At 46.5% G+C, this 14,837-nt stretch overlaps 1 protein-coding gene across 4 annotated transcripts in view; it reads left to right on the top strand.

Moving 5' to 3' along the window:
* The window catches only part of ARNT2 (aryl hydrocarbon receptor nuclear translocator 2), a 197,879-nt gene that overhangs the window by 145,687 nt on the left and 37,355 nt on the right, over window positions 1–14,837 (top strand). For all 4 annotated transcript variants that reach the window (XM_057724319.1, XM_057724320.1, XM_057724318.1 and 1 more), the window contains 4 exons: window positions 2,521–2,597; window positions 4,787–4,921; window positions 6,957–7,031; window positions 14,360–14,511. In XM_057724319.1, coding sequence (XP_057580302.1) covers window positions 2,521–2,597; window positions 4,787–4,921; window positions 6,957–7,031; window positions 14,360–14,511 — 439 coding nt within the window. The remainder of the gene's footprint in view (window positions 1–2,520; window positions 2,598–4,786; window positions 4,922–6,956; window positions 7,032–14,359; window positions 14,512–14,837) is intronic.

Genomic DNA, 14,837 nt, shown 5'->3' with positions numbered 1-14,837 from the left:
CAGCCAAATTCAGTGGAAGAAGAGTTAGGCGTGGGGAGAGGGTGAGGATAAAAGAGTGGACGGGATGGTTCCTTATAGTCACTGTTTCTCCTGCAGCCCTTTCTTGAATGAGGCTCTCTATCAAGACGTGCATGAACAAATCAGTGAGTGAGGATGCGCATCAGTGCATTCAGTCTTACAGCACTTTAACTTCCTTCTCAAGGGTTGCGCAGTGGTTAGGAATCCGCCTGGCAAAGCAGGGGACAAGGTTCGATCCCTTGCCCGGGAAGATCCCACATGCTGCGGAGCAACTAAGCCCATACACCACTACTATTGAGCCTGCACTCTAGGACCTGTGAGCCAGAACTACTGAGCTCGCGTGCTGCAGCTACAGAGCCCGCATGCCTAGAGCCCATGCTCCGCAACAAGAGAAGCCACCACAATGAAACGCCCACGCACTGCAATGAACAGTAGCCTCTGCTCGCCACAACTAGAGAAAGCACACACACAGCACCGAAGACCCAACACAGCCAAAAAAAAAAAAATGTGTTGGTGGGACCACTGGATAGCCGTTTAGAAAAAGATAAAATTAGCCAATATATCTCACACCCCTACACAAGAATAACTCCAAATAGATCAGGGATCTAAAGGTAAGAAATGAAACCATAAAATATCAAAGGAAAACATGGCTGACTTTTCCTTTAACCTTGGGCTAGGAAATGGCTTTCTAAGTATGACTCAAATAGTAGAGGTAATAGATTGATAAATTTGACTACATAAAAATTATAAATTTTTTCAATCATCATAAGCAAAGTCAAAAGATCAAGGACCAACTGGGAGAACATACAACATACACCACAAAGGCTTAATATGCCTGATATATGAAGAACTCATGAAATTTGAGGGGCAAAGGATCAAAATCCCAATAGAAAAATGGGGAAGATACATGAACAGACAATTCACTAAAAGATAAGATACAAAAATGATCCTCAAACGTATGAAATAATGTGCAAACTCACTCATAATTAGAGAAATGCAAAGTAAGACAACAATGAAATACCATTTCTAACCTATCAAATGGACCAAAATTAAATCATATGACAGCATATTCTGTTGGCCAGAACTGGGGAAACAGGCCTCTCCTACCTTGTTGGTGGGAATGCAAATTGGTATACCCATTCTGGAGGGGAATTTGGCAACACCTAACAAAAGTACATACATACACACTTACCTTGCAACCTAGCAGTCCCACTTCCAGGGTAGGTGTATCTTCTGGGTGTATCTACACCTTCAATTTTTAAGAAAATGTGTATGATTATTCTTTGCAGCCTTGTTTGTGGTTACAAAGTATGGGAAACACCTAAATGTTTATACATAGGAAAGTGGCAATATTCAACCTTGGTTAATCTACATAATGCAACAATATTCCTCTAAAAAAGAATGAGGAAGAGCTCTATGAATAATTGTGGAGTGACTTTCAGGACATACTGTGAAGTGAAATAAACAAAGCCCAAAAGAGCATCTACACTGCACTGCTCTTCATAGAAGAAGAGGAGACAAATGCTCATTTGTGCAAAAGAAAAACAGCAAGGATAAAGCAGAACCCTAAGAAGCTGGTTACCTCCAGGGGGTGGATGTGAAAGGGGTGGAAGGCGGAGGGGAGTGTGAAGAGGGTGGTGGGGATGAGGAGGGAGTGGCATTTCTCTGGCTCTTAGAACGAGAGTCGTGTTAACACCACTTCACGGTTGGTAGTGGTGGGCTGTCACTGTGCTTGTGTGATTCTGTCACCGTGAACGTTTGGTCTGACCTAGCGTGAAAATATTTATGTTAAGCGTTATGCAGTATAAAAGGGAATTTTCAACTTAACAGCTCTTGCCTAGGAGTTATCAGAATGGAACGCTTGTTTCACTACAGCAGTTCCAACCAACAAGAGTGAGCATTGTTTCAACCAGTTCCTTCCTATCCAGCGCACTGGTTTTCAGTGCTCAATCATCAGTCCCATCACCAATTTCTCCTTTTAGTCCCTCAAAAACCTTGATTTTATACCAGAAGGGTGAACACTGGTTCTGTTCTCTTGCCTGGCAAGTTAGTCATTTCGGTTTTGGTGAGTTTTATTTTTTGTGTTTTGTTTTTGTTTATGGTTCTGCCTCTGATGGTCTTTGATTTGGGGAACAGAGAAGTGTAATATTTACATAATTCGAAGTGCCCATATACACTTCTTACTGAAATTTCTCTTATAACCAAGTGTTTTAGCCAAGTTTTGCAAATGTATAAATGAATAATTTGTTTCATCTTCCTTAAATTCCTCTGCACCATCCACAGATGTGGGTGATAACGTACCATGGAACTATCAAAAGACATCAGGCAGGGAGAGGAGCAGGAAGTGAGCGAGGGACTGGTTCATTTGCTGGCTGGCTTCCCAGATCCCACAGGGTCAACAGTGCATCTGTATCTTTGATTGCATAAACAAAGTCATGGACACTTTTACCCTTTTTTGATTCATCTTGGACATGTTGATGACTTCGGCATTTCTCATTTCAGGAATGACTATACCTGAAGAAGATGCTGATGTGGGACAAGGCAGTAAATATTGCCTTGTGGCAATTGGAAGGCTCCAGGTAAAAAGCTCACAGCCTTTTTAATCTCCAAGGAGGGCTTATTATTGCAAAGAGCAAGAGCCTGTAGGTTTGAATGCCTTTTTCGACCTCCTGTGTCCTCAGTATTGTTGGGTTCTGTGTCTCACTCTGTGGGAAAAGGATGAGGCTGAATCTGGGAGCTGTGAGCGGCAGAGTCCTTGCTTTATTGGGGGCCTCAGTCCATCCCCACACGTGTGCCAGTTACTGCAAGTCAAGCTCTGCTCACATCACACCCACTGTTTTTATTTATTTTTTTATTGATGTATAGTTGATTTACAATGTCGTGTTGGTTTCAGGTGTACAGCAAAGTGATTCAGATATATAGAGATAGATAAATAGAAATATAGATAGATACATAGGTAGATAGATACATAGAGACATAGATAGAGACATAGGTACATAGATACTGGGTTGGCCAAAGCATTCATTTGGGTTTTTCTTTCTTTTTTTTTTCTTTTAAGAACTTTTATTGCGATACAGTTAACATACAATAAACTGCATATATTTAGAGTGTACAATTTGGTGTCCCAATCTCCCAATTCATTCCCCCCAACCCACCCCACTTTCCCCACTTGGCGTCCATATGTTTGTTCTCTACATCTGTGTCTCTATTTCTGCCTTGCAAACTGGTTGATTTGTACCATTTTTCTATATTCTGCATATATGTGTTAATATACAGTATTTGTTTTTCTCTTTCTGACTCACTTCACTCTGTATGACAGTCTCTAGGTCCATCCATGTCTCTACAAATGTCCCAGTTTCACTGCTTTTTACAGCTGAGTAATATTCCATTGTATATACGTACCACATCTTTTTTATCCATTCATCTGTTGATGGACATTCAGGTTGCTTCCATGTCCTGGTGGGTTTTTCTGAAAAACCCCTGAACGAACGCTTTGGCCAACCCATTGCGTAGATAGAGATATCTTTTTCAGATTCTTTTCCATTATAGGTTATTACAAGATATTGAGTAGTTACCTGTGCTATGCAGTCATCCTTGTTGTTTTACACCCCTGTTTAATCACCTAGAATGTTGCCCCATGGTCTGCAGGATAAAGCACTCACTCATCTTACAACCTCACCTCCTCCCTCCCCTCTCTCATGCCCTTTTCCCAAACCATATCATCCCCTTTCCACAAGCCCACCGTACACTTCCCCACCGTTGTGGGTGTCCATGGGCTGTTCCTTCTGCCTGGTATTTCCTTGTTTCCATTCTTCTCCTTTCAGAACTCTTTCTCCTCCTGCTTGCTTCCTATTTCCTCATCCTTCAAAATCCAGTGAAATGCCTCCTTTATCTGCTTAGTCAAAATGAGTCATCCCCTCCTCCCTACACTAAACTTGGCATCAAGTTTATATGTCAATTATGATTCTTCACTGTCTGTTTTTGTATAGTTAGTTGAGGGCAAGCCCCTTCCTTGCAAGCTCCTTAAGAGCAGGAAATGTGTCTTTTTAGTCTGTTGAGAATTAGACGTGCTGAATAATGTATATAAAGCCCACTGACTCCATGCCTGGCACACACTGTAGCCACTCAGTCTTTCTACTGGTGGCATTGAAGGCCTTCCCTGTACTGATGATGGGGCCATAATCTATGTAGTTCAGAGGACACTGACCTTTCATGTCCCTGGTTTCCTGGGTCTTACCATTTTCAGACAGATGAATAAGCTGCTTCATTCACCTGTGATAAACATTGGTTATTCCTTGCAAATGGGGGAGAAAGAATATTTGGGTAAATTCAGTTCACAAATGCTGACCTTCCAAATATTTCAACCAGTTCCTTAGACTTGTTTGCCCTCCTTAATAAGGGGAAGGTGGGGAAAGGGAAGGGTGTTAACATTTCTGAGCACCAACTGCGTGCCAGGCATTAGGTTATGCCAGGGTTTGACGTGCAGCGTCTCTTTGAACCTTACAACCGCCCTATGAGATTACAGCTTCCTTATTTCCAGGGACTGATAAGGGAACTGAGGCTCAGAAAGGTAAAGAAAGGGGTCTACTCTTCCAGTGAGTCCAGGGCGAGACCAGGGCAATTTCAAACATTTTAGAACTCATTGTACTCCTGACCTGGAGGGATCTGTGGAATTAAACCCACAGGGATTGTTCCCATTCTCTAACATGGTCGCCATCGCCACCTCCTTCTCTGTTAAAACCAGCTCCCTGTGGATTTCTCCACCCAGGTGACCAGCTCTCCTGTGTGCATGGACATGAGTGGGATGTCGGTGCCCACGGAATTCTTATCCCGGCATAACTCCGATGGGATCATCACGTTTGTGGACCCAAGATGCATCAGTGTGATTGGCTACCAACCCCAGGTAGGTGATTTTGAACTCATGGCAAGTTAACTAGAGATTTAGTTTTACTTCAAATGCACCTCCCTCATTTGTTCGAGATGCAGCACAATGACGACATAGGGAAACACAGCATGAAAATCCATCTCCCTGCCTGCGTAGAGTAATGTCCTTCCAAAGCAAAAAAAAAAAAAAACATTGTATGCAAGTGCACTGCTTAGCATTAACTCTCCATTTTTTGCCCTAACCATTTTGTTTAGCTGATTTTTCTCAAACTACAGTTAAGATGCTCTATGAAAAAGAAGCTCTCTGATCAATTAATTTTGATGAACGCCAAACAGGAAATCTCCTTAGAAACTTTAAAAGTATATTAAGGTGAAAGGCTCTGAAAAGTCTTAAAGATGTTCACTTAATTTTGTCTAACTGCTTGTTTCTCAAATGTATTTGGAACCTGTTTTTACAGGGGGCACATTTTCAAGGCCTTTTAAAAAAAAGTCAGTGAGAAACACAAAAGTCACAAAAGTCATGAGAAACACCAAAAGGCAGGCGAGATTGTTCCAAGTTAAACTAAACCAGAGAGATAAAATAATAGTATGCAATGTAAGAGCCTTAATTGGGTCCTCAGCCTGAAGACATATAGCTGTAAAATGGTCTCCTCATTTGGGAGACAATTGAGGAAATGTTAATACGCATGGCATAATGGGTGATTTTATCAAATAATTATTGATTTTTTTATGTGTAGTATGGTATATTATGTGTTTGTAAGATAATGTTATTTTTATGAGATACATATTTCAGGGAGAAGTGTCATGATTTCTGCTAATTATTTTCAAATGATTCAACAAAAAATTTTTAAATATATGTGTGTACTTGTGTAGGTATGAAAGATATTTTCATTTGTATGCATTTTTATATGTTTCATTTATATATTTATATTTACATACATATGAAAGAAAGAGAAAAATGCAAATGTGGCAAAATATTGACGATTGATGAATGAAGGTAAATGATATGCAGGTGTGTATTATACCACCCTTTCAACTTTTCCATAGACTTAAGTTTCTTTCAAACTAAAAAGCAGTTGAACAAAAAAAAGAAAGAAAAAAAAAACAATCTTTGTTCTGAGGAACAAAGTTTGGGATATGTTGATATGGGTATTTTAATTACATGTGTATTTTAGAACCAGAAACAGACCACACTGAAATATTGGAACCATTTATATAATTCTGCATCTCTAGATTGATGCAAACTTCAGCTTCTGGGATGGGATGAAGGGGAAAGTTAATCTGTTTCCAAATTCACCGTAAGTTCTGATGGCCGTCTGTTTCCAGCCAGTTCCACTTATCCACTGGCACCTTCCATGGGCACCTGCTGGTTGCTTCTTGGCACACGGAGAAGACTTCCTTCCCACTGTCAGTGTCAGCTCCTACAGAGGCCATTTGCTGATCTGGGTTCTGATCAATGACTTAGTTTAAATCCTTTGCCATTTAAGACACTTCAACTCGACCACTTTCCTGCACTACATTTGCCTTTTGATGGTTTATCTTATTCCACTTGGTTTCATTGTGGAACATTTTTGTTTTGGGTTAACCTGGGCCCTTTGAATGGACAGTTATTTTGTGATAACAGCGTTTTTCTCCTGGCATGAGAGAACTGCAGTTTCCCCGCTTAAACGATTCCAGTTTTCATAGGCAACACATCTATCCTCATGCTATCATTTGCGTTCTTTTATGTTTATTAAAATGTGTTTAGTACAATTTTCCTGTGCTGTCCGCCTCTCCAAGGCAAACAAAAATAAAATTGCATTCTGAAACTACTGCTTTAGTGCCTTAGCAAAATTAGAAGTCGGTATTGAACATGCCAAAGGGCCTAAGGATAGAGTACCAGATGTCAGCTCCATGATTGCTGGAAGAGAAAACGGCATCCACTTTTTCCCCCCTCGTGATGGTGTGAGATAAAGGAGATGGGTTAAAGGGGATGTATGTGAGATACAAAACAGTGAGATACAAAAAAATGAAACGTGGGATCGGGGGTTATTAAAGCTTGTCTCTTTTTTTAGGATCTTCTAGGAAAAGACATTTTGGAGTTCTGCCACTCTGAGGATCAGAGCCACCTGAGGGAGAGCTTTCAGCAGGTACCACCAATGCTCATTTACAGCTGATGTAAAGCCAGGTACACATGGATGTGCCAGGCAGGCAGCAGAGTCCCAGCAAAGGCATTAGTCAGGGCCCCTGCCAGGAAGGAGCTCGCAGTCCAGGGGGATCGGCAGACCATCAAGAAGGAATTTCCATGTCATGGGAGAAGAGCAGAGGAGGGAGAGGTTGACAGTGTGGGGAAGAGGCCAGAACAGTCTCCGAGAGGAGGCAACACTTGGGATGGGTCTTAAAAGATGAGCAGAGAAGAAATGACAGAACATTCTAGACTGAGGGGCCAGCACCTGAGATGCAAAAGAGCATGGCCTGTTGGGAGAGTCATAAGTCGCTCCTCACGGTTGGAGTGACACTGGCTGGCTTGTCTGGAGGAGGTGGGCAGTGGTCAAAGGTGAGTCTGGTAAGGCCAAGTTCTGAAGGGCCTCGTGTGCCATTGCCAGGTGTGTAAATTCTCTCCTGAGTCATTTAAGTGAGGATTTCCCTTGGGGATTTGAAGCGGAGCAAAATTTTTGAAAAACAATTTTGGCAGCGCAGGTATGCAAAAGAGACAAGGATGCGTCTCACCTTCTGAGATGGTAAACTCTGTCTGTGGGGTGTGTTTCTCTCTAAATTAATACGCGTCTTACCTTAAAAAAAAAAAGGGAGAGAGAGAGACAAGGGTGCGAAATAACTGGAACAAAAGACAAATTGGAAGACTGTTTCAGTTGCTCAGTTGAGAAATGATGAGACCGGAAATGGGGCAGGAGAAGCAGAGGAGGTGGTTGTGGGGTCAGCAGTGCTTTGGATAGAGACAGTGAAGGAGAGGGAAGGACTGAGGATAACTGTGGGGGTCCTAGAGGAAGGCCACCCTGCTGACTGCATCCTGAGCATCAGTAAGATCAGCTCCTGTTTATTGAGCACCTACTATGTGCCGGGCACTGTGGAAATCCCTTTTGCACACACTGCTTTCCTGGATCTTCACGTCAGCCACAGGAGGTGGGAATTATTATCTTCATGCTACAGGCGAGCTGAGTGCAGCTCAGTGAAGGAAAAGCCTCTTAAGGTCACGTGGGTAGGGAGAGAGAAAACCAGGCTTCTCACTGGGGACCTGCCACCTCCTGAGCCCGGGTCCACCTGCGGGGAGAGAGAGAGCCAGTTCCTCAAAGGGCTCCGGCGACTCGCTTCAGCCCCCACAAAGAACAGGATGGGCAGTGTTACAGCAGAAGGGCCTTTGAATGACTTCTTAAGAGGAAATAGTAGTTTGTCATTCATCTGAGAGAATAAGTCCTTGACATTCTGCTTTACAAGTGATTCAGTATGAGCGCCTCTGACAGCCAAGCTCTCCTGTTTAAGGCCTGGATATGTCTGCATGAATAGACCTAGTGCTCCAATTACACGCTGCCCGTGGGCACAGATCATGTAACTCCGCCTGCGCCCTGCGTGCTCCACTCTGCTCTGCTCTTCCCAGACATCACCAGCTCCTGGTTTTCTTTCCACCTGTCAGACGGCTTTGTCATCCCTCTTCTGCCTGGTCTCCAAGCCATGATGCCCTAAGGCTTTGTTCCTGACCAACTTCTCTCCTCTCTCATATCCCCTGGGAGATTTTTTTTTTCATTTAAAAAAAATTTTGTTGGACTATAGTTGATTTACAATGTTGTGTTAATTTCAGGTATACAGCAAAGTGATTCAGTTATACCTGTACATATATCCATTCTTTTTCATATTCTTTTCCCATATAGATTATTACAGAATACTGAGTAGAGTTCCCTTTGCTGTACAGTAGGTCCTTGTTGGTTATCTATTTTATATACAGTAGTGTGTCTATGTCAAGCCCAAGCTCCTAATTTATCCCCCCTGACCCCCGCATGTTTCCCCTTTGGTAACCATAAGTTTGTTTTCAAAATCTGTGAGTCTGCATCTGTTTTGTAAATAAGACAAATATATGATATCAGTCATAGGTGGAATCTAATTTTAAAAAATGATATAAATGAACTTATTTACAAAACAGAAACAGACTCCCCCAGGCGATTTTATCTGCTGGATGACTTCAGTCCAGACCATCACCTGCGGATATGCAGGCAACTGCCCCACCCCTGCAGAATGCTCTTTAACCTTCAAACGCAGAAGGCTCGATTCTATCCTCACAGCCCGCAGCCTCCCTCGCACCACCCTCCTTCTGGTTGCAAAGGCCAGAAACCAAGAAGCCGTCTTCACTCCTCCCTGATCTCCCTCTGCACATCCAGCCCATTGGGTCCACCTGTTACACCTCAAAAGACACCTGTAACCTGCCCCCTCCTCCCTCTCTTCGTTCCTACTGACCTCACCCAGGCCACCTGTCCGTATCTCTCATTTCGGCTTCTGCAACAGCTTCCTGGCTGGTCTCCCTGCCTTTACTTGTGTCCCAGGCCAAACCATTCCGAAAACATAAATTCAGTTTTGCAACATCTGTACCTGAAAAGTGTCGATGGCTTTCTGGTGCACCTAGAAGCAGGTCCCCTTACTTATCACGGCAGCAGGGACCTCACCCTGTGTGTCTCATCTGCATTTGTTTGCTACACACGGGCCGCACCTTCTTTCAGTTCCTTGAACACACCATGCTTTCTCCCACCTCAGGGCCTTTGCACATGTCGCCTCTGGTCGGAATGAGCCTCCCTCACTCTTCACGTGACTGACACCTCTTATCTTTTAGATTTTAATTCCTGTCACCTCAGAGACCCCCATCAATGACTACCCTAGTTGAGGAAAATCCCCTAACCTCCTTCTCAGCCCTTCATTTTTCCGCTACAGTAGTTATTCCAGTTTTCAATTGTTTTCTTTGTCCATTGAATTCCATTTTTTTTTTCTCTCCTGTCTCCTCCACTAACACACAAGCTCCCTGCAGGCACACTGCACATTTGTGCTTTTCACCAGCATCTCCACCACTGGCTGTGGAGTCTGCACATGGATGCTCTTAATAAAGTAGTCTAAATAGATTATGACCCATAGCAGGTGACTTTCATTTTGGAAAAAATGTGAAATCAGAATGGTTAATCATTCAGTAAGCATTGGGAGAGCATATCTCTTATGCCATATCTTTGCTAAATGTGTGGAAATTATTATAAACTGCATGGTCTGGCATCGTCCTGTTTGGACTTGGGTTGGCTTCATTTTCATATGGAAATGAAGCTCTAACAGTAATGGGACCCCTTCCTTCCATCACTGTTAGTAACCAGCCAGACTCTTTGTCACACATTATCCTGTGCAATCCCCAATCCTTCACAGTATATTATCATCCCTGCTTTTTTGCAGAGGAAACCAGGACTCAGAGAGGTTCAGTCATCTGCCCCAAATCACACAGCAAGGTGATAACAGAGCTAAGGCTGGAGCCTGTCTCCTTCCGGAGCATCCATCTCCATCACTACACCCCAGACACAAGCCTCACCGTCTGACAGCACCGCTGAGATTTTAAACTGCTGACGCTGTCAGAACCTGGTTGGTTCTGAAAAGCAAAGGAAGGAATTTAATATCGATCCCACGCCGGTATTCGGTATTCGGCTTAAGTAACCCTCGCTCTGAGAGCAGCCACCTCATTCCTTAGGGGGGAGGCGAAGCCAAAGCAGCCACACCCGAGCCGCCGGCCAGGGCGGGGGTCACAGGGCTCAGCGGGCAGCGGCCACAGGGGCATCCTGGAGAGCGCCGGGCCTGGGCCTCTCGCTTGTGTTCTTTGGGTTGCAGCCAGCAGTGGTCGGGGTGAGGGACCGATGTTGATAAAGGGAAGTGGCTTGTTTCTGCAAAAGCACGGAGGAGGCTGTGTCCGTTTGGAGTCAGCCCTTGAACTCTGGATTTAAACAAAAGCATTTGAAGGGCCCAGACGTGAGACCTTAGAGTGGGATCGAGTTTGTGAGGAATTTGAGGTTGGTGGGGTGACAGCACACCAGCCCAGGGGCTGGGAATCCTGAGTCACCCTGGACTCTGCTCTTGGATCCCCTCTGTGGATCCCAGTTGACCTAGAAGTCAGATGGAAGAGTGGAACCCAGTGAGATTTAAGGCAGGATCCTTCTTCTCTCTGCTCAGATGCCTTCCATGGTGATATTGGTGGTGGTGGTGATGGTGGTGACAGTAAAGCTGTCTTCAGGAAGAGCTGGGCTAGTCTGGGTTCACGCCTGGCCTTCGTGATCTCAGGGAGTAGCATCCCACCGGAATAAAGCGCAGTCGAACGCACCAGCCTGGTCTCCAGGCCTGGACTGTGATACCCGCCCTGCCTTACACGCCTAGGCCCGTACCCGTCACACCTCAGGTCTCCCCGCCCCCAAACATTTGCTCACGCTGTGTCTTCTGCCAGGAGAGCCCTCCCCATAGCTTCACTTGCCAACGTTCTACCCAAACCCATCTCCCTCCAGGACCCCTTTCTGGATCCTGAGAAAGGCTGTCTCCTCGACTTCCTGGTACCTGATCTTAATCTCGGGTGGCCTGGGCCACAACAGCTTGAGGCAGGATTTCTGTTCCCTGGCCAGAGACTGAGGTCAGGTTGCAGCAGTGAGAGCGCTGAATCCTAACCACGAGACTAGTGGCCAGTGAGAAGGCCCTGGCCCTTCAGCTTTTCAGAAAAGATTTCCCACAAAGATGGAAAGTAGTGAAACAGCGTTTATTAGGAGGAAAAAGAATACGTGTGGATAGACACATGGGCAGGCTCAGAGAGAGTCGCGTGCTCGTGGTGGTTTGAATCACTTTTATGGGGCACTTCTTCCAGGTTTCCTTTGGTCAATCATCTTGCTTTGCCTGGTTCTGAGTCCGAATTTGGATCATCTCAGGGTCCTCCCATGTGTGCGTGAGCATCTCTTAGCCAAGGTGGATTCCAGCAAAGAGGCCCATGGGCAGGTTGACATCACTTACTGTGGGGTGGTGCCCCTTTCCTTTTTGACCTTCAAGGAGTCTTTTCTGCACATGTGTAGTCAGGAAGGTCTCCTTGACTTGGAGAATGAGGAATATGTGGTCTTTTATCTCTCATCTGGGCAGGGCCCAGCTCTTCTCTCGCTCCTGCTATTTTGGAGTATCTGACCACAGCGAACGGATTCCAGCTGCCCAGCGTGGGGCCTGTCTGCTGCCTCAGCCTTATGTTTCTATAGTGGTTTTTGCTCTCTCTGAGTACAGTCACCCATGCCCCTGCCCTGCCCATGCTAAGTGAGAAGCTCTTTGGGGACAAGGGTTCTGTCTCAGCGATAGAGATTCACAAAAAGACAGAGGGCACTGGGTCAGGTAGGTCTGGGATCCCATCCCGTCTCTGCCCCTCCTCAGTCATAAGGCTTTGACAGGATGGTTAACTCCTTTGAGGCTCGGTTTCCAGATACGCAAAATACTGCTGTGAGGACTGCTCGAGGTGACATGCACGGGATCGGCCCTAAGGCAGGTGCAGGGCTGCGCTCCCTCCCTCTGCTCTTCAGCCACAGCTCCCGGGGCTGAGTTTGCACACAGGTGGTGCTTTGGGAGTGTTTGTTACATGGAATTCAGAAATTTCACACCATCTCAGGCATCCTGGTTAGAGGAAACATGAAAAAGGGCCTTCCCGAGCTTTAGAGCACAGAAGATGTTGTCTCACAATGGGGACACTGCCTGTGTCCCGTGTGCTTTCTGCAGACCCAGAGGAGTGCCCCAGAGGACCCCTGAGAATACCCACCCGAGGGGCACATGACCTTGACCTCTGGCCAGCTTCCTGTCAGGCTGCAGGCTTGCTGGGGCGGTGGGGGGATTGGGGGGTGGCGAGGAGTAGGCCTTCCAGAGCCCCCGGTCTGGCCTCACCCCACAGCTTTGCCTCCTCACGTGTAGTGCCGGGAAGGGTCTCCCCTCCTTGCGCTTTTGGTCTGATGTCTTTATCACGTGGAATTTCCCACCAGGGAGCCCAGCACCCTCAGGTTTCATCTCATCCTGCTCTGCAGGGGTGGCGCAGAAAGAGGATGATGGGTCCGCTGTTAGCCCAAGGCAAAGACCCACCCGGTCAGCTCAGGAAATGTGCTAGAGGCACCTGCCCTGTGCCAGGCCCTGGGCTGAAGGTGGGGGAGACTCGGTGACCAAGTGGTCCCTGTCCCCGCTGGCTGCTGACGTCCAACCCAGAATAAAGTGTCCTCCCCTGACCCCTGGGACCAGGTCCCTATTCTCATCTCTGGTCACACTATGGTCTGCAGTCAGACCAGCCAGCTGGCTGCCCAGAGCCCAGGGCCTTCCCGTGCCGACCAGCCCCTGGATCTGGGGTGCACGGGCCAAGAGGGGCCGCTTCTGTTGGCCTTGCTTGTCCTGGGGGCATGATCACACCCAGGCCCGGACACAGCAGCCATCTGGATCCCTTCTCCTTCCATTCCTGCTTCAGCTGAATGGCCCTGAGTGCCATCTTCTGTACCCACGCCTGCCCAGCTCCACATCTTCAGGTTTCTGCGTGTGATAGATGGTGTGTGTCTGCACAGAACAGGAAAGCTAGCCGTGTGTCCACTGAAACACACTTGTGGTTTGGAAGCAAGATCTTGGTTCCCGTCCCAGCTTTTCCACCACAGTTGTCTGATCTTGGGCAACTTAGTTTATTTCTGTGACAGTCAGTGTTATCCTCTGTAAATAGTGAAGCCCACCTCTCCAAGTTCTTATGAGGGATTGCATTTGGAAGTATTTTGGAAACCATACTGCAACATAAAAGTAATATTAGAGGGGTCCCTGGTGGTCCAGAGGTTAAGACTCTGTGCTCCCAATGCAGGGGGCACAGGTTCGATCCCTGGTCTGGGAACTAAGATCCCACATACTGCACGGTACAGCCAGAAAAAAAAAGTAGTAATAGATACATGCATACAAATAATGCACAGAAATTTGTTGTTGTAATATATCTCCTCCCAGAGAGAACATTTAATCCAATCTACAATGTTAAACAGAGTTTAAGAATTTCTTAATGTGAGGTATCGTGAAATAAACCCATGAACGCAATGTCACTACCTATCTGAGTGAGAGCATTACTGCTCGGGGGCACTGACATCAAACCCAGAGCACCCCAGCAGCCAAGGCAAAAAGGGGCACCCTCCGACTTAATAGTTTCCATGATCTGATCTGTAAAAGCTAAAACACTCTGATATAAAATGGGCATTGACTAGTTGGTTTCTCCCACAGTGGCGACAGAACCACCCAGATGCAGTGCCCTGTCTCACAGGGGAAGGAGACAGAGGGGTCCTATCGGGTGACCGCTCTCTCCCACCCCCGCCCTCCCTCCATGCCTGTCTTTGGCTATGATGCTCCCGTCCTGAGCTCCCGCTGGCCACCTCTCCCCGCTCTGTCTGGCACCATCCTTCCTCCCGCTGACTTCCTTCTCCAAATGTTTGCTCAGGTGGTGAAGCTGAAAGGCCAAGTGCTATCGGTCATGTATCGATTCCGCACCAAGAACCGGGAGTGGGTGTTGATTCGCACCAGCAGCTTCACCTTCCAGAACCCCTATTCCGACGAGATTGAGTACATCATCTGCACCAACACCAACGTCAAGTACGTACCCCGCCTTCCCCTCCCCGGGTCCCGAGCTGGTGCTGGTACTCCCCTACTCCAGGGGGCTCTTTTCTCCCTGCAGACTCTGGCTCTACCAGCAGCTGGAAATCCCTGCAGGGGCTAAGGAGCAGGAGGAGGGGGACTGTCTCCCCATCACTGCCTCCCTCCTGAGTCCCCCTTCTCAGGTCCCTCCCAACATGTGAGACCCCAGCGCTGGGCGACGACCCCCATGGCTCGCCCTCTCCGTCGGCACTGTGGGTTGGAGGTGCTCTGATTTCCCGTGCTCTTTTCTCTGCAGAGCCCAGCAGGGCAGAGCTGGGGGCTTC

Source organism: Hippopotamus amphibius, chromosome 2, assembly GCF_030028045.1.
Source record: "Hippopotamus amphibius kiboko isolate mHipAmp2 chromosome 2, mHipAmp2.hap2, whole genome shotgun sequence".
NCBI lineage: Eukaryota > Metazoa > Chordata > Mammalia > Artiodactyla > Hippopotamidae > Hippopotamus > Hippopotamus amphibius.
The sequence above is the reverse complement of the archived record's forward strand: the minus strand, read 5'-3'. Positions and strand labels throughout refer to the sequence as shown.